The sequence below is a fragment of the Chrysochloris asiatica genome, unplaced genomic scaffold, assembly GCF_000296735.1.
Source record: "Chrysochloris asiatica unplaced genomic scaffold, ChrAsi1.0 scaffold00013, whole genome shotgun sequence".
Taxonomy (NCBI): domain Eukaryota; kingdom Metazoa; phylum Chordata; class Mammalia; order Afrosoricida; family Chrysochloridae; genus Chrysochloris; species Chrysochloris asiatica.
The window spans coordinates 1,705,606-1,724,719 of NW_006408531.1; the positions used below are offsets into that span (position 1 = coordinate 1,705,606).

The window sequence follows — 19,114 nt, forward strand, 5'->3', positions numbered from 1 at the left end:
GGTCTTTAGTGTTTAATTCATCAAATCTGTTCTTCAGATGATCTCTAAATTCAGGAGGGATAAATTCCAGATCATATTTTGGCTCTCGTAGATTTGTTTTCATTTTATTCAGCTTTAATTTGAATTTGCCTATCAGTAATTGATGGTCTGTTCCACAGTCTGTCCCTGATCTTGTCTGCACTGATGATATGGAGCTTTTCCATCTTCTTTCCACAGATGTAGTCTATTTGATTTCTATGTGTTCCATCTGGCGAGGTCCATGTGTATAGTCGTCAGCTTAATAACCTCTTAATAAATGCAGAACTTGACATTTATAAATGTTATATTTTTACTTGTTTACAATATTAGTTAAGAGTATAACAGCAACAAGCTAACAAAATAAATTGAATTTTGAGCCTCTCTCTCCACTTTTTTTTTTTTTATGGAGCTCTGGTAGCGTAGTGGTTACGAATCGGGCTGTGAACCTTAAGGTCAGTGGTTCGAAACTACCAGCCGCTCTGTGGGAGAAAGATAAGGCTTTCTACTTCTGTAAAGATTTATACCCTTGGAAACCCTGTACAGAGTCGCTATGGGTCAGAACCGACTCGACGGCACTTAACAACAACAACTCTCCACTTTCAGTCCTGGTGTGGCGCTGTGGGATAAGCAGTAGACCACAAGGTCCACTGGAACCACAAAGGTCAGTGATTCAAGCTCATCACCTGCTGGTTGGAAAACTCAATATAGAAGGGGTGGGGAATCTTTTATCTGCTAAGGGCCATTTGGATATTTATAACATAATTTGCGGGCCATACGAAATTATCAACTTAAAAATTAGCCTGCTGAATTTAGCTAATTAAACATTAACTCACCCCTAATGTGAGGACTCCTGGTGTGGCACTGTAGGAACAGCACTGGATTGCGAACCTCAAGGTTGATAATTCAAATCTACCAGTTGCTCCTTGGAACCCCTATAAAGGGTCACTATGAGTCAGAACCGACTTGATGACACTTAACAACAACAGCAATGTAATGGCTGGAACTGTGCTTACCTTGGCAGAACTAGACCAAATGATTTCGTGGACCTTATATGCACCCCCCCACCCCCGCCCCGGCTACACAGGTTGCTATGAATCGGACATAGCAGCACTCAACAGCTGCTTAACAACAACCACTTTCATACAAGCTATTCTTCCTACCTCTCCCTTCTCTGCAAACCTGACAAAGAGGCATTTTGGTGTTGGCTGAGTTTGGGGGCTTTCTAGGTGAAGAATAAGGCTAGTGCCAGTGCCTGCATTCTCATTCCCCCACGAGGACACCATGACATTCATTAACCAATGAACTTTAGGCTTTGGTTTCAGAAGACAGCATCTACATAACGAATCCTAGTTTTTCATCCTCTTCTTATGAGTTTATTTTAAGAGATTTTTTCTCAATTTGTTGCAATCAAGACTTACCAACTTGATACTTTGGGAACATTATCTGGACTAATGATCTGTCTAGCAGCTCCTTCAAATTTGTAATTTATAAGGCTATTTATCTAATAATCTAGCATCCCTACTCGAGAAAATAGATGGAACCATGACTTAAAAACTTGTTAGTGGCATCTCTGGTGACCACCACATTCTTTCCTAAGTGCATATGTGATCTCTGCTTTTATAGCTTTGCCAGGAATTGACACAAGCTCATATTTGAAGGTCTTTAAAACCTACAAATGAATGTTCCCTCTTAATTGAATATTTATCCGCCTCCATTTTCTAACATCTCACAATGCACATGAAGAGGCATGAGATTGGGGTAGAAATTCCGCCGGGAATGGGGATGCGTGTTCTTGAGTATGAGCTTCAGCAGTGAATCTTCTGGAGGATCGGAGTGCTTTTCCATCGGGCTCACAGTTCAGGCGCTCATACACTCTTAATCATGATGATGTTATGTTTTTTGGTTTTGAGGGCTATCAGACCTTCCTTGGAAACCCAATTCAAGGTTGCTATGAGTCAGAACCAACTCGACAACACTTAACGACAACAACAACATTCGATGAAGATGGGAACCCTAAAGAGCTGGTAGGGTTTGGACCTCTGTGTCTCCTCTATGAATTTTATACAACTCAATCCATTCGGACATGTTGTCAGGAGGGACCAATCGCTGGAGAAAGATAGCATGTTTGGTGAGGTGGAGGGTCAGAGAAAAAGAGGGAGACCCCCAGCGAGATGGATTAGCGAAGTGGCAGCATCAATGGACTCAAGCGTGGCAACAATAGTAAGGTTGGTCCAAGAACGGGCAGTGTTTCGTTCTGTTGTGCATAGGGTCACTATGAGTCAGTACCGATTCAATGGCACCTATCAACAAGAACATCAACAATCTAATTTCTTCCTTATCTTCCTCACGCCCTTTTAGTCTGAAGCTTCCTTACCAGCTATTGAGGAATTCTTATTCATGGTGACCCCATATGACAATAGAACTGCTCTGTAGGATTTTCTTGGCTGTGAGACAGATTGCCAAGTCTTTCTTCTACAACACGGCTGGGTGGGCTCAAAATAGTAACTTTTTAGTTTGTTGTTGTTGTTAAGTGCCATCAAGCCAGCTCTGACTCATAGAAATCAATGTAGTATAGAATTTCTGAGGCTGTAAATCTTTTTTGATGCAAAAAAATTCACAAGATTTTTCTCTTGTAAAGCAGCTTGTGGGTTTGAACTGCTAATCTTGTAGTTAGTAGTCCAGTGCTTATCCTATAATGCCAAAACAGACATCACTCAGGGACAGCCTCTGATAAAGAAGAGAAGTTTTACAACCTCAAGCCTCGTCCTTTTTCTTTCCCTTCTTCCCTCCCACTCTGTATAGGGTTTCCAAGAAGTGGCTGGTGGATTTGAACTGCCGACTTTGCAGCTAACTGTCCAGTACTAATCCTATAATGCCACACCAGGACTCCATATAAATAAACACCATTCACAGGCACCTCTTCATTCTCTTTTGCATCTGAACATAAAAAAAAAGGAACGAGAAAGCAACAGACAAGCTATGAAGAGCATAAATCCCAGCAAAAGAGAGAATCGGAGAATCCCACAATTAATGAAGAAACGTGGCCTCCATGCCAAGCTCTCAGCACCTTCGGCGCCATGTGGCACTGGGAAACTAACTTCTCTTCTTTAAGCCTCAGCGACTGACCTGTCAAATAGAGATGCAAACAGCTACCTTGCCTTGTTCTGAAAAACTGAGCTAACACTTAGCTAGGGCCTGGCAGAGAGTAGACATGCAGTAAATAGTTGCTGTTATTCCTAAGAGCTACAAGAAATGACTGTTTCCTTATGACAAAGACTGAACACAAAAAAAGAGTTATTACTTCCAACTTGTGGGTTTTACTTCCTGTAAGAAACACCACAGGAATGAGTAAGCTACGATGTAAGTGTATGTTTGCTGATGTGTCAGTTAACATCAATACTTGTTCTATAACTTAACTGTGGGAGAGTAACTACAGGAAAAAGAAAATGTTTAAAAGACCTACTGCTTTTGATATTTCTGAGTAGACTGAGCAGAAGGCAGGCAATTAAGTGAGGGAAGATGCAAACATCAGAAATGTATTCTGCACTCCTGCCCATGTAGCCACAGCTTGAGCAGGGTGATGGAGCTGTAGGATAAGCACTGGACTGCTAACTGCAAGGTTCATGGTTCAAACCCAGAAGCTGCTGCTTGGAAACCCTATACAGGGTCACTATGCATGTGAGCTGACTTGATGGTGCTTAGCAAGATCAATACCAGATAGCACCTGGGTGTGAGGAAACTTCGGGAGGCAGGGAGGTCAGCTCTTTGTCCACTCTCCTTCATTTGGGAGCTCACTGGGGCAGAGGTTTCCTATGCTTTTAAAAAATACCCAAAAGAATGCCCACCTTTAAGCCACTTTTATAGCAAAGAGAATACAAAGAATGTGAAAATAGTATTCCGTTTAAAACTCACTCAACTGCTATACTTGAGAGTTTCTAATCCATAAGAATGAGCTTTCAATTCTTCTCCAACTTGGTCCATCTGGACAGTGAAAAAATGAGGTGTGTGTATGTGTATGTATAGAGTCCTGGTGTAGCGCTGTAGGGTAGGTGCTCAAGCATAAGGTTAATTTGAACAGCAAGGTCTCTGAGTCAGAACTGACTTAACAACATATGTGTGTGCATACACATGTACATATATAAATAAATATATAAAAATTGGGGGAGACTCTAGTTCTTATAAGCAACACAAAAGCAATATGAAAAAATATAAAAACTGCTAGTAAATTTCTAGAATAAATGCCTATCATCTCACATGTAAGGGAATAAAGTCTAAAAATTCACCTAGGGCAGCCATTTCTAAATCCTATTTATATTCACAAATTCTCAAATTTACATAAAATTAGTAATGTGGAATTTTTGAAAATAAAATTATTTTCGTTTGGGAAGGGCCCAAATTCCACACTGGAAATCATGTCTCAAAAGCAGTGGTTAAGAAGCATTTATGATGGGCAACACCTGTTCTTACATCACAACCCTGGAATGCAAGTCGGTGAAATAAGTCCTTTACCCCTACCTCACCCCACATCCCTCCCCACCCTCTAAGCCAGGGATGGAGAAAATGTGAAGCTTGCTGACTCCGGATTTAAGATAATAAGATTCCAAGGTGCACAACCTCTCTCTACACTGTTTACAGTGAAATTCTTGGCATTTTATTTTGCCCCTCCCCCATCTACTGGCATGTTCAGAGCTGGTCTAAAAAGACAATTTCTAGCCCGGACATTGTTGTTGCTATGTGCCGTGTAGTCGGTTCTGACTCATACGACCCTGTACGGGGTTTCCAAGGCTGTAAATCTTTACGGGAGCAGAAAGTCTCATCTTTCTCCCGCGGAACAACTGGTAGTTTCGAACTGCTGACCTTGAGGTTCGCAACTCAATTTGTAACCACTACTTAAGATGAAATATGGCACCAGAATTAGGAAAATCACTTAAGGTGATAGGGTTTCTAGTTTATCTCAATTTTATAATATTCAATATCCTCAAAACACAATTCTAAAATGTTCTCGTACTGAGTAAGGAAAACAACAACATTGCTACTGCATTTATTTATCTGAAATGAATGAAAATATAACGCCCATTGTGAGGATGGTCCAGCACTGAGCAATGTTTCCTTCTACTGTGCACAGACAGGCTCACTGGGAGTCGCAGCCCACTGTCCACACCTAACAAAAGAACAAAATCAAGTTCTTAAATTCAAAGGTTTACAATACACCAATATTTCCTTTAATGAAGTAAAATGTATTCAAAGTGAGAGAGAAAAACCTAGTTAAACAATTAAATCAATCATTGAAATCAAATGACTTCAAGTCAGTTCCGACACATAGTGACCCTGTATAGGGCTTCCAAGGAGCAGGTAGTGGTTTTAAACAGCCAACCTTGCAATTAGCAAGAAGGCTTATGCAGCCAAGTTGTCTAATGAAATATGTTGTCTGATTTCTTGACTGCAACTTCCATGAGTGTTGATAATGGATGCAAGCAAAAAAAAGTCTTTGACAACTTCAATCTTTTCTCCATTTATCATGATGTTATATATTGCTCCAGTGGTGAGTATTTCTGTTTTCTTTATATTGAGATGCAACACATACCAAAGAGGGTGGTCTTTGATTTTCATCAGTAAGTATTTTAAGACCTGTTCACCTTCAGCAAGCAAGGTTGTAGCATCTGCATATCGCCAGTTGTTAGTATCCCTACAATCCTGACGCCACATTCTTCTTCACATAATCTAGCTTCAAATTATTTGCTCAGCATACAGACTGAATAAGTATGGTGAAAGAACATAATTCTGGCACACACCTTTCATGAATTTAAACCATTCAGTGTCCCCTTGTTCAGTTCAAATGACTGCCTCTTGGTATATGCACAGGTTCCTCATGAGAAAAATTAAGTGTTCCAGAATGCTTATTCTCCACAATGTTGTCCATAATTTGTCATGATCAACACAGTCGAAAGCTTTTGTGTAGTCAATAAAGCACAGATATCTTTCTCGTATTTATTTTCTGCTTTCAGCCAAGATCCATCTGATATCAGCAATGATCTCTCTCATTCCACATCCTCGTCTAAATCTGGCTTGAAGCTCTGGCAGTTTCCTGTCAATGTATTGTTGCAGCCATTTTTAAATTATCTTTAGCAAAACTTTATGTGCATGTGATGTTAATGATACTCTCAGATGATTTTCACATTCCACTGCATCCCCTCCATCTTTTTGGAATGGGCACAAATATGGATCTCTTCCAACCAGTTGTCTGGGTTTCTTGGCATAGATGAGTGAGTGCCTCCAGTACTGAATTAGTCTGTTGAAATATTTCAATTTGTATTCCATCAATTCCTGGAGCCTTGTTCTTTGCTGATACCCTCAGTGCACCATGGACTTCTTTCTTCAGTACCATTGGCTCTTAATCATATACTACCTCTTGAAATGGTTGAACTCTGGCCATTTCTTTTTGGTACAGTGACTCTGTGTAACCTCTCCATCTTCTTTTGATGATTTCTGCATCATTTAATAATTTATTCACAGAATCCTGCAGTATTGCAAGTCGAGGCTTCACTTTTTTTCTTCAGTTCTTACATAGTGGAAAATGATGAGTGTGTTCTTCCCTTTTGGTTTTCTACCTCCCGGTCTTTGCATATTTCATTATACTACATGACTCTGACTTCTCAAGCTGCCCTTTGAAATTTTCTGTTCAGCTCTTGGACCTCCTCATTTCTTCCATTTGCTTTAGCATCTCTATGCTGGAGAGCAAGGTTCAGAGTCTTTTCTGACATCCATTTTGGTCTTTTTCTTCTTTCTTGTCTTCTTAATGACTTTTGCTTTCTTCATGTTAGATGTTCTTGATGTCATCCCACAACTCTTCAGTCAGGTCTAATGCTTTAAATATGTTTTTGAGGTGATCTCTAAATCCAGGTGTGAAATGTTCAAGGTCATATTTTGGCTCTTGTGGACTTGTTTTAATTTTGTTCAGCTTCAGCCTGAACTTGCAATTGAGCAATTGATGATCTGTTCCACAGTCTGTCCCACTCTTAGAAAATATTTACCATTGCATTTTTACCTTAAATGCATTTCTAAGTAACTTCAAATCTAGTTGTGAGTCTGAACCAGCACACCATCAATTCCCCTAGCACACCCTCTCAGAGCTGGGCTGTTCTGTGTGTGGCTTTTGATTGGTCATTAACTGAATGAAGGAGCATGACTATATGGGTGTGTTGCCACTTACAATCATCATGCACAGAGATTAACAGAGGGAAGTTGTCTTCATGCAACTACAGAGCAGTCATATTCGCATCCCCTTACTTGTTATGTCCTCACAGAGCTCATGCCTTTGTGGAGAAGATACACATGGAAACTGGCTCGAGGTGGGCTTATTGTGAATGTGTAAACAAACACAGTAGAATCACAGATGGAAATGATCAGCTGTCAGTGTGGTGGTGAGCACGACTGAATATTGTTTGGGTTGTTGCTGTTAGCTGCTACATGGCAACCCAATGTATACCAACATCAAACTGTTGTTATCCATACTGTTTCCACTGGGCCACTGGCTGATGTTTCACAGTCGACAGCCAGGCCTTTCTTCCTAGTGTTTATTAAGCTGGAAGCCACAGAGAAACCTATTCAGCATCATAGCAACACAGAATCCTCCACTGACACAAAGTGGTAGCTGTTTCTATGGTGCACTGCCCGGGAAATGAACTCAGGTGTCCTGCATTGTAGTTGTCATTGTGTATTGACAAATTGGTTCCGACTCACAGTGACCCTGTATAGAGTTTATGAAAGTGGCTATTGGGTTTGAATTGCTGATCGTGCTGTTAGTAGTCTAGTGCTTCCTTCTGCGCCACACTAACTCAGTCTCCAGCGTTTTACTAGTTAACTACCAATGACCTTTGAATACTTCTTGTTTGTTGTTGTTGTTAAGTAGAGTCAATTCTGACTCAGAGTGGCTGTTGAGTTTGAACCACTGGCCTTGCAGTTCAAACTGACCTTGTGGTCCAGTGTTTGATCCAACAGCACCACACCAGGACTCCAAGTGTACCTGATACTGTGACTAACACTACCATTATAAAAGAGATCGGCAACGCATATGAAGGAAGTGGAGGGACAGAGCACAACACTGCAGTGCTGACCAAGCACAAAAAAATACAACTGCACACAAACAGTACGAAGAGCAGCTTAACCCAACTGTAGGATGGTGGTAAGAAAAGGAAGCATAAGGCTATGAGACTACTGGCGAAGTGTTGAAAGTGTTGGGTCATAAAAGGGCATTCTTATTTATAAATAAGAGGATTTGTACTCCAAGCTCAATCACTGTGGACTTCCTATTTAAATGTCCCTATCAAATTCCACAATCAATGTCAAGGAAGCAGCAATCAAGATCTCTGTAAACTGTTCAAAAGCAAAGTGCTCACTTTAAAGAGTAAGATGTACCTGACCCAAGCCATGATATTTTCAACTGCCTGATATGCAAAAGGTGAACACTAATGCTATTGTTAAGTGCTGTGGACTTAGTTCCGAATCATAGCGACCCTGTATAGTTTCAGATGAGTGGATGTTGAGTTTGAACCAACAAACCGACCTTGCAGTCCAGTGCATTGTCCTAAAGCGCCACACCAGGACTCATATGGGATAAAAAAGAAATGATGCTTTTGAATTATGATGTTGTTGAAGAAGAAGAATTATGCTATGGAATCCCAGAAGAACAAATACGTCTGTTTGGAGTGTAGAGCCAGAATTTGCCTTAGAAATAAAGATGGTGAGACTTCCTATCACAACATTTAGACATGTGATCAGTCCACGGAAAAGGGTATCATGAACGGTAAAGTAGAAGATCAGCAAACAAGAGATCTGACTGCATAGTGGTTACGACTCGGACAGCTAACCACAAGGACTGTTCTCCACAAGAGACAGATGAGGCTTTCGGCTCCCATAAAGATGTACAGCCTCGGAAACCCTATACAGGGTTGCTATGAATCGGAGCTGACTCCCCAGCACCACCACCACTCAATGAGATGGAGTGAGACCGTGACTATAACAATGGGTTCAGACAACAACAATCATGAGGGTGACACGGGACCAAGCGGTGTTTCATGCTGTTGTATATACTGGGGTCGCTGTAAGTCCAAACCAGCTCAATGATGCCTAAAGCCAACAACAACATGGAATTTCAATACAGCTTGCTTCTATTCGTTGTTAGCTGCATTAAGTCAGCTCATGACTCACGGCAAACCCATGCACAAAGGGTTCAGATTATTGTACTCCATAAGGTTCTCTTTGGCTGACTTTTTCAGAAATAAATTGCCAGGACTTTCTTCCTAATCTATCTTAATCTGGAGGCACCACTGAAGCTTGTTCAACATCATAGCAACAAGCAGTCCTCAACTGACAGTGGTGTGAGGGTGAAAGAGGAGGATATAGGGGTAGCTCTGCATACAGGGTCGGCTATGTGTCAGAACCAATTCAACAGCACTTAACAACAACAATAACGCATGAAGTACATTGACCAGAAACTGAACTCAGGTCTCTCACATGGAAGGCAAGAAATCTACCTCTGACCTCCAACTGTTCCCTTGTTTCTGTTAGTCTGATAAAAATGGTTAAAATTACTAAGATCCACGGAGACGCCTTTCTTATTTGGATATGTTACAAACTCCAGCAAGGATTCACTTTTAACACTGGCTGCCTCCAGAAGAGGCAATGAGATAGTGAAGGAAAGCAAACTCTAAATGTTCACTCCACATACTTTTGTCTATTAAATTGTCTTCGCAAGGCACAATCTTGTGGGCGATCTATCATAATTAAGATGCATTTTAGATATAAATAAGTCAAATTATGTTCCTAAGAAACAGCATTATAAATTGATACTGAATCAAAAATCTACCAGGCCATACATCTTAAAAGCAAATATAATTTAAATGCATAAAAAAAATATGCATCAGGCCATGGAATAAAAGGGAAAGCAATGCTAATCTTTAAGTGAACATTCACTGCAATTATCTAATATCCGTGGGGGGAAATTGGTAAATTTTATTCCAAGTGAATATAGGGTTGGAGCAATTCCTCCAAAACAAATTAAGGCACAAAACCATTCTTCAATATTCAAATATTTTTCAGCAAATAAATTGGACAATTAAGTAATATAGTATTGACATTCTCAACAATCTTGTAGTTAGAATATAAACATAAATAAAAGTAGTTGTTTTATTTGCTCTTTATAATATAACACATCTAACTATTGTGAAAAGAAAAACTATACCCTAAATGTCCACACACATGTGTTTGATATGGGATGCTTTTTGTGGAAATAAACTTGGCATGTGCTTTAAGCGGTCTCTTTAAGTTGCTGGATTTATTACATTAGTGATAACAACTCATTAAGCCTAAAGCTGGTGACTATAATTACGGGACTCTGACTGGTCTTTGGGATAGTAGTTATTCTCTTTAAATTCCATATTTAAAGTATTGGAACATATTAATTAACCCTACAATACCCTTCTAGGAATCAAATGTAACCTTTGGATATTATCTTTACATGCAAATTTTAACTCAAATCTGAATTTGAAAACAAAATGATGATCTTTTGAAGAGTAATTGTTGTAAAGCAGTGTTGAGTTTTTTCCAACTCATAGAAACCTGTATAGGGTTTCCAGGGAGGTGCTGGTGGGTTTGAATGGCCAGCCTTGCAGTTAGCAGTCCAGTGCTTATTCTACAGTGCCACACCAGGATTCCATTTCTGAAGGGTAGGGAAATATTTAATCCTCAGTGAAATGGACCGTTTAGGTCATATAATTCTTTCCTGTTGGGGGCTGTTGTGAGGTGTTTAGCAGCATTGTTATCCTCTCCTCACTAGATACTAGTAGAACCCGCTCTTACTTGCCATATAAAAACCTATAATGTCTCTAGATGTTGCCACATGTTTCCTGAAGGGCAAAACTGTCCCCAGTTGAGAAACAACCAGTTTTTGGACAAAAACCAAAAACTTTTGAATTATATGGATAGTGGTAATTATGGTTTGTAAAGCTGGAAACAATTAAACCTCATGACATGAGAGGAAAGGAGATCCACTCACAATGTTAAGATTCAAAACCACTACGTTACATTTAAGCACAGTCCTCTCCATTATTAATGGTTTGTTTAGTGGAGATCTCAGTCTAGAAGTGTAGCTCACACACGCACACAAACACACTCTCACACGGACACGCACACACAATCCTCCATCTTTAGCCTCTTGCTCATCCATCAATGGAGCTGCCCACAGGTTTGTGTCTCAAAGAATTCAGTGGTCACAGCCCTGCCTGTTCTGGCGAGCAACCTTCCACAATGAAATAAACCATATGTTCCACTAGCCCCTCTTCTACAATATATTCTCTAATCTTGTTTTTCAAAGTATAATTGTGGTAAATTTATCCTCACTCTGAATTCACTTTTTTAGCAATATCCTTTGTACAATTTCTCTTTAAGTCTGGGGTATACATGTAAAATATCAACATATACACACACAAATGTACAGGTAGTCCTATAGTCCTTAACTTTGGGCAGGGTTCCATACCAATGACTCCGGCATAAGTTTGTTTTGTCATAAATACCTCATTTTTTTTAGTTTCCATTGCTATTATTTTTAGTATCAGTATCTTTATAAATCTTAGCATCTTCAAATGAATGTTTGAGAATGATAACATCAGCAAATTCCATGATACAACAATGTATGCAACAACACCATGTACTTTCCAATCTAAATCTAAATCTCCTTTACTGATCTCACTTAATTTATTATTTAAGTATTTGTATTGTGTACCTTATCTGTAGAAGGCACTGTTCTAAAAGTGTATCTTGGGATACATGGGGCATGAAATCAAGGTAAGTCACCGGAAGACCCTGGGACTATCAAGAGCCTCAGTGGGGAAAGAGTGTGATTGGTTCATTCTTCATTCAGAACTTTTCTATTAGAAAATCAATTGATTTGGAAACTCAACGTCTCCATATTTCTCTCTCTCCAGAAAAATGTCAAAATCCTGTCTTTATCTGGCATCCACCCTCACAGGTTTCCTTTATTCTTGAACTTGTCACTGCTGCTTCTGTTGGCACTTTCAGATGTAGCATGGCATCCTGTTTCTGAATTTCTGTGTCCCTTTCCCAATCAGACACTGCTTGTCCATGGCCCGGGTCAGATTTTCAGTTGAAATCTAAGACCTTAAATGGCAGGCTCAAGGATGTAACTATACCACCCAGCTATATACAACCTGGGCTACTCCTGCTGGAGTTCCTGTTGTTGGTATTGGGTGCCTCTGAGTGGATCTCAACTCACAGCAGCCCTAGAGAACAGAGTAGGTCTGCCCCACAGCGTTCCCAAGGCTACCATCATTTTGGAAGCAGATTGCCACATCTTCCTTCTACAGAAAGGCTGATGGATTTGAACCATGAATCTTTCAGTGAGAAGTCAAGAAATTAACCACTTGTGTCACCAGGGCTCTTCATAACACAAATGGTTAGACACTCAACTACTGACCAAAGGCTGGTAGTTCGAATCCATGCAATGATGCCACAAAAGAAAGTCCTTTCAGTCGCTTCTATAGGAGCACAGCCTTGGAAACCCAAGGAACACAGTTCTACTCCACACAGGGTCACCACCAGTCAGAAGTAACCAAGAGGCAAACAGTTTGGTTTGCTTGGGTTTGGGCTACTTCTACCATTCCATTCTCATTTGCTCTGGTATCTAATCACCAGTTTCTATTTCAATTAAGCCTCTAACCATGAAACATAGTTTAATCATTTTTAAGCAATTTTCTCTTATCACCAAGTTCCCAGTTACCTCCACTGAGGAGCCTTTTCTACAAGAAAAAGAAAAGCAATGAGCTCTCCAGTGCATCAAAAATACATCTTTGGTAAGCAAGTCACAAATCTTACCGTAAAATCGCAATAAATGTGGGGCAAGGAAGAATGCCAAATGCTCAAAAGTCTAAAATAGCTGAGAGATGCTTACATGATAATTACTGTTTTACCTTATGAGAAACTTAAACTCTTAATGACTTCAGGATTTACCTCAAAAGCCCTGAGTTTGGGTGTAATATCTTCAAGCAACTGCAGGTCTTTAGAAACCTTGGCCTTCAGTTTGTTCCACTTTCCTTGAACAGCATCAAATTCCTGCCGATGTGGATTTTCAACATTGGGAACAGCATTTTTCTCCAAAGCCTTTGTTTCTTCTGCAAGTTCATATAATGTAGGTTTTTGACTCTCAAGAATTTCATCAAGAGCCTGAAAAAGGTTTTAAATTTAAAATTATACCCAACAATGTCTCTATATAGATGTACCCAAATGTGTTGTTGTTGTTGTTGTTGTTGTTAAGTGCGGTTGAGTTGGTTCTGACTCATAGCAACCCTGTATAGGGATTTCAAGGAGCAGCTGGTGAGTTTGAACCTCCGACCTTATGGTTCAAACTGACCTTTCAGTCCAGTGCTGACCCTATAGCACCACACCAGGAATCCATATGTGTTACACACAGTCAAATGTCACTTTTCTCAAAAGAAGAAAAGACTCTAAGAAAAAAGAAATGTAAAAATTTCAAGAAAATATATAGCATCAAAAAAGCTAAAGCTTTCCCTTCATAAGTTGTGTGTGGGCCAGACTACACATATTTGATAAACTAAATATCATGAGAAGAACACTCCAGTGAGGGCCCAGGCTGCAGTGGTCAACAGTTCACCTGTTTTACCAGAAAAACAGTGGAAGCCACAAGGCTGTTTAACTAAATGACAAAGGAAACATGTTTATTCAGCAAAAGATACATAGATAGCACAGTAATTTAAGTAATATTCTTCATTTCATTAGAGATACTTTTAGAAAATAATGAACAGGTTGAAAGTGTTAGGCTGTAATTATAATAGAAGAAAATATGATTTTTGCTATTAAAAGATATTAACTACCTATATTACTTTTAGTTGCAGTACCTAATGAAGTAACTAATTTCAAATTACATAAAATTGTTTTATCAGTGTTGACCATAAATGACCTTATTTTTTTAATAGCTGAAAAGACATTTCAAAATAGCATGTAATTTGATAGTGTCCATTTGACATAACTTGGATGGCTTGATGATCAGCACTCAATTAGAGGAAGATAAAGAATTTTGATATAAGAAGCAAGTGTAAATTGCTAAAATTTTATGAACTTGACCTTTGATTATGGATGTATTTGCTCAAAATACCAACTGAGAGGGAAGGAGTCTTCACATCAAGGATCAAACCTATCCACTCTGTATACAGGGTTGACAGGGATGGGTAACTGAACCATTGGCCACTTAAAATAGAGGGGCAATAAAGGCATAAAGTGGCCGGCTTACAAGTTGTCAAGTAGGAATTTCGTTTCCGAGTGAAAAGGGGAAGGTAGCATCCCCAATGAATAGTTTTCATCTTGTCTAGATGGGACTGGTGAAAGAAGATGAAAAGATCTTATGATTCAATAGTGAGTAATTGTTATCATGACTAATAGCGATTGTTACAACTGTAAAGATAGATGATGTGTAACTAAAAGGAGGGAGTAGTTAGTCTTACATTCCAGGAAGAGAGGACCCTACGACCATCAATAGAGAACATAAATGGAGAATCAGGAACACCAGAGATACAGGCAAAGATGATGGCATGGAGAGACAGAGCAGTTGAGGACTCTAGACTCATGGAAAGAGAAAGGCTGTGTGCTGGCAGGAGAGAGTATGGCTTTCAAAATGTGCTCTTTGGTTGTTTAAAGGATAATATATTCCTGTGTGTTTTTGTGCACATCAAAAAAAATTAAAAAGAGGGAATAGAGGCCAATACTGTTAACCGATGCTGCATGGAGGGGATTGTAATAATTGCAATGAAACAAAATACTATTGGTTGGGTGCAAAACCGATGCTCTCCCATGTAAAGTATCACTCAATTCACAATAAAAGCTTTAAAAAATAAAATGGTGCAATTTGAGATATTAGAAACGATCCTAAACTTCTAACCCTAAAATGCATAGTACCTTTGTCTCTTGCAGGGTCTTCTCTACCTTCGCAAGATCATTCAGGACACTCATGGACGCCTGTGCCTTATTTTCGGAATCATTTAGCGAATCTTTTAGTGTCTTCAGTGTTTTCAAATATTCACACCCGGGTTGGCTCGTCAGATCTGTTTATTTTCAAATATTTGAGAAAATCATATTGGGAAAAGCATATTATTTCATATTTCATTAATTTCCTGTGGATTTTCATACATGTTACCTTACATTCTATAATTAAAATGAAAGAGAGTCTCTGCAAGTTAGCAAAATAGATCATTCCACTGGCATTTCTCAGTATCAGACAGTGACTTCCTTCCCGCTTGAAATATTAACTAACTCACACTCGGTTTTCTTCATTTCATCACGATGAAAGGTTTCTCTGAAGATGGTACAACAATGTTCCTTTTGTCTCATATAATCTCCTTTTCTTTGAGAGCTACACAAAGCATGAAAGGAAACTAAGATTCCCCACAACCAGTTTTTCTCTAAGCTCAAGCAAGAAGACAAACTGCCCTCTACAGAGGGGTGGGGCCTTTATTCAGGAAGACAACAGGCAGGCTGCCACAGCAACTCTGATGGTATGAGAGCCAGTCTGGATGATGGCTATTTAAACCACAAATAAAAATCACATACATGCAATGCTTATGTGGAAAGGAAGTTAACTAACTTATTAGAAGCACAAGGATAGAATGCCAACTAGTAGGAAAAGTTAAGAAACTCAGTTTTTAAGTGGCTTTGTCAAATATGAAAGCATACTGTATAACAATAAATTGAAAAGAAGGAACTCTCAAATATTTATTTCCCATTCTAGATTGACTAAATCCAACAAACAAAAATTATAGTATTCAAATATCTTTCTGGAAGAAAGGAAGCATGAAACATGTATAATGTGCCAACACATAGAGTCTTATAGTCATCACAGAACTATAATTGCTAAGGGAAAGTGTGTGGTTAAATTTGTACTATATCTTTTTACTAAATTGCTTCAGATTCTGAAAATATGAACATAATTTCCCCAAAATTAGACCATTTTGGAGCAAAATTAAGCCATTTTGAACCAACAGAAGCAGTAAGCATTTATTTTTTGAGTCCTCCAAGATATATTAGCTAGCTTCTATCAGTGAAAAGGAAGAACAGCTCCTGTATAAAGACTTCAAATCATTATATCCTTATTGTTGCCGTTGCTATGTGTGTGGGGTCTCTTCAACTCACACCAACCCTGTATAAGACTCATAAGGAGCGGCTGTGGGTCTGAACTGCTGACCTTGTGGTTAGCAGTCCAGTGCTCCTCCTACAGCACACCACGACTCCTAGCAACAGGATTTCAGACCATGTGAAATCTGTCTACAGTTTCGTCAACAAGTGTGAGTCCGGGAAATAGTCAAAATGTATTTTAAAATAAACAAAAATAATTTTTAAACAGTTAAATACAAATTTAAAAATACACATTAAAAAAAATAATAATAATAGAAGGCTCACAGGAAAAGAGAGAAGGTGGTGCCGATCAAGTCTAACATAGGTGTAAAATTGGAGAACATTTTTAAATGAAGGCCCACTGCAAGGAGAGAAGCGATATTTAAATCATCACACAAGAAAAACAACAGAATGGGTTTACCGTTCTCTAGCTGTCGTTGATGATCCTCTAAATTCTGCTGCAATGCTCGGTAGCGGCCTAGAAAGCTATCGAGGCTCTGCTGGACAAACTCTGGTGCAGAATGCTGAGATTTCAGGGCCAAGCAGCTAGAACGCAGCATTTCAATTTTAGGGTGGAGGCCAAGGAGGTTGGCTAATTCCCGCTATGTAAGAGAAAAGATGGCCACATACTTACTAAAAATAGACATTGTCCCAGATTACTCAATCTAGAATGAACTCAAACAACCATCGTCCCTAAGTATGGCGCTAAGAGAATTCTCCCATTATGCCATACCCATTATGCCATACAGGTCTTTACCTGACAAGAGTCTTTCACACTTGGCAAGGACTGCTGGGAAGGTTCTGAAACATGAGTGTGTTTTACCCACTCTTCCTTCTTTTGAATGGTGTTTTCAAGCTCATTAAGCTGTTGAAAGTAAGCGTTGATTTCTTCCTGGAGCTGAATTTTCCTTGCCAGATCTTCCAAATGCTGGGATAGCTTCTTCCATTCCGATGAAACCTTCTCCAGAGTGTGTTTTATTTCTTCAGTCGGAAGACCTTCTATGCAAACATGAAAAATAAGAAGATGTGTTGTATACACCAAAACTTGTTTTGAATTTATGCACATCCTAACACAGTCAAAATAATGAGGCAATGTCACATGCTGTGATGTCATCCTTAAGTCCCTATCAACACAATACAAAATGATAATGAAGCACAAAAATTAATTATGTTTTTTTTTATGCCTTAACTAGGGGAAGAAAGATCTTGAAAGAACGCTGTGGCTATCACAAAATACAGTCAGTGGAGTCATGGTCACTGTCTTGTCTATAGAATGCTTCCTTCCATCTTTGGTGTCCCACCACTCTGCTAGCTTCTAGTCTGAGCCAGGAAATAAGATTACTGACTGGACTTATCTGGGGCTCTAGAATCACACAGTAGACTTCTGACATGATGAAGAAGATAGTAGCTGGCAAGAAAAAGCAGAAGACAGCTCAAGTCTTTGCTGACAGAACCACACAGTGTCTTATGAATGGTAAGAATCCTCACTGCTGAGAAAACACTAGAAGTGTGCAGAAATGCTAGGCCAGGAGCCAGGCCATGGAACTTCACCAAGGTATACTGGGCATGCTGTACACAGACAAGCAAATACACAACCTGTCAATGCAATGATAAAATTATCTTAGTTAGACAACAGAATAGGGAAAAAAACTCCACTATTTTTATTACTTGCATCTGATAAATTTGTCTTGTGTTTTCAGTAGAGAACATTCAATGAAGCTGCATATAGACATAAACTTTATCATAGGGTCTTCCCTTAGTGGAAAATCAAATTCTTAAAATTAATAAGAAACCACGAGGATGAATTAGAGATGGAATCTCTCTATTCGGAGGAGAGTATGCATGCTACCGGCAGGAGGTTGGGAGGAGTGGGGGGGGTGGGGGGGGCGGGGATCGTTAACATTTCTATTTGAGTAGGAGGGCAATACAACAATACAACTTTGTAAATACATACAGTATTTAGAACTCAAATTTAAAACCAGCATGTCAAACAAAAGCACACTCATGCTCTACAGAGTACACAATTTTAAGAATTTCTCTGACACACTGTATCCACTGACAACTAAAAATGCGAACAAAACACGGCATAGCTTGACTTTCTCCCACACTACTTGCTAGAGTCCACTGCTCACACTCACACAGGGAATCGAATATGAGACCAAGCAAAGCATGACCACCACTGCCCATGTTCAATTACCCCTGTGAATGGAGGTCAGAGAACCAATCACCCTTTTCTGACTTCTCCGAACAATGGGGATACATCTGCATTCAATGTGGACAAACAGCATTACCCTCTCTAACAGCCACTTCATCTTCATGGCATGGTGATGTATGCTAAACAAGTATGAAAATTAAGCAAGTTCATAAAATTTGAGATGGGAAATAATGGCAATTTACCTGAAAATGGGAAAATGGGCAAAAGGCACATGTTCTATTATAGTAGGAAAGCTGGAGAAACTTCTTTTTGTTCTGTCCTTTAATTAGTTATTTACTGACAATGCTTCATGATCCTTTCATTTTTTTTCTTCAAATCAAACCTCAAAATTTACATCATCCTGAACTTGACCTACACCTATGGATGCAGTAGCTCAAAAGAGGGAACAAATCTTTATAGCGAGGATCATTCCCACCCCCTCAATACACAGGGTAGACAGGGATGGGCAACTTGGACATTGGCAACCCACAATGAGGGCTACTAAGGCAAGAAGTGACTGGTTTCATGCTTTCAAGAGGGAACCTAGATCCAGAGGGCATGGACGTATGTAGACTCTCCACTGAGTAGTATCCAATCTGTCTGGGCGGGGCTCATGAAAGGAGATGGGGAAAGCATTTATGTGATACAATAGTGAATAATTAATATAAGTACTGACTGTGAGAGTTGGAAATGTAAAGGTAGATGTTT

At 39.4% G+C, this 19,114-nt stretch overlaps 1 protein-coding gene across 1 annotated transcript in view; it reads right to left on the reverse strand.

The window, feature by feature from the left end:
• Positions 1–19,114, reverse strand: part of UTRN (utrophin) — a 574,637-nt gene that overhangs the window by 480,928 nt on the left and 74,595 nt on the right. Inside the window, 4 exon segments of the mRNA XM_006834702.1 lie at positions 13,042–13,254; positions 15,001–15,146; positions 16,634–16,814; positions 16,970–17,211. Of these exon segments, the coding sequence (XP_006834765.1) occupies positions 13,042–13,254; positions 15,001–15,146; positions 16,634–16,814; positions 16,970–17,211 (782 nt within the window).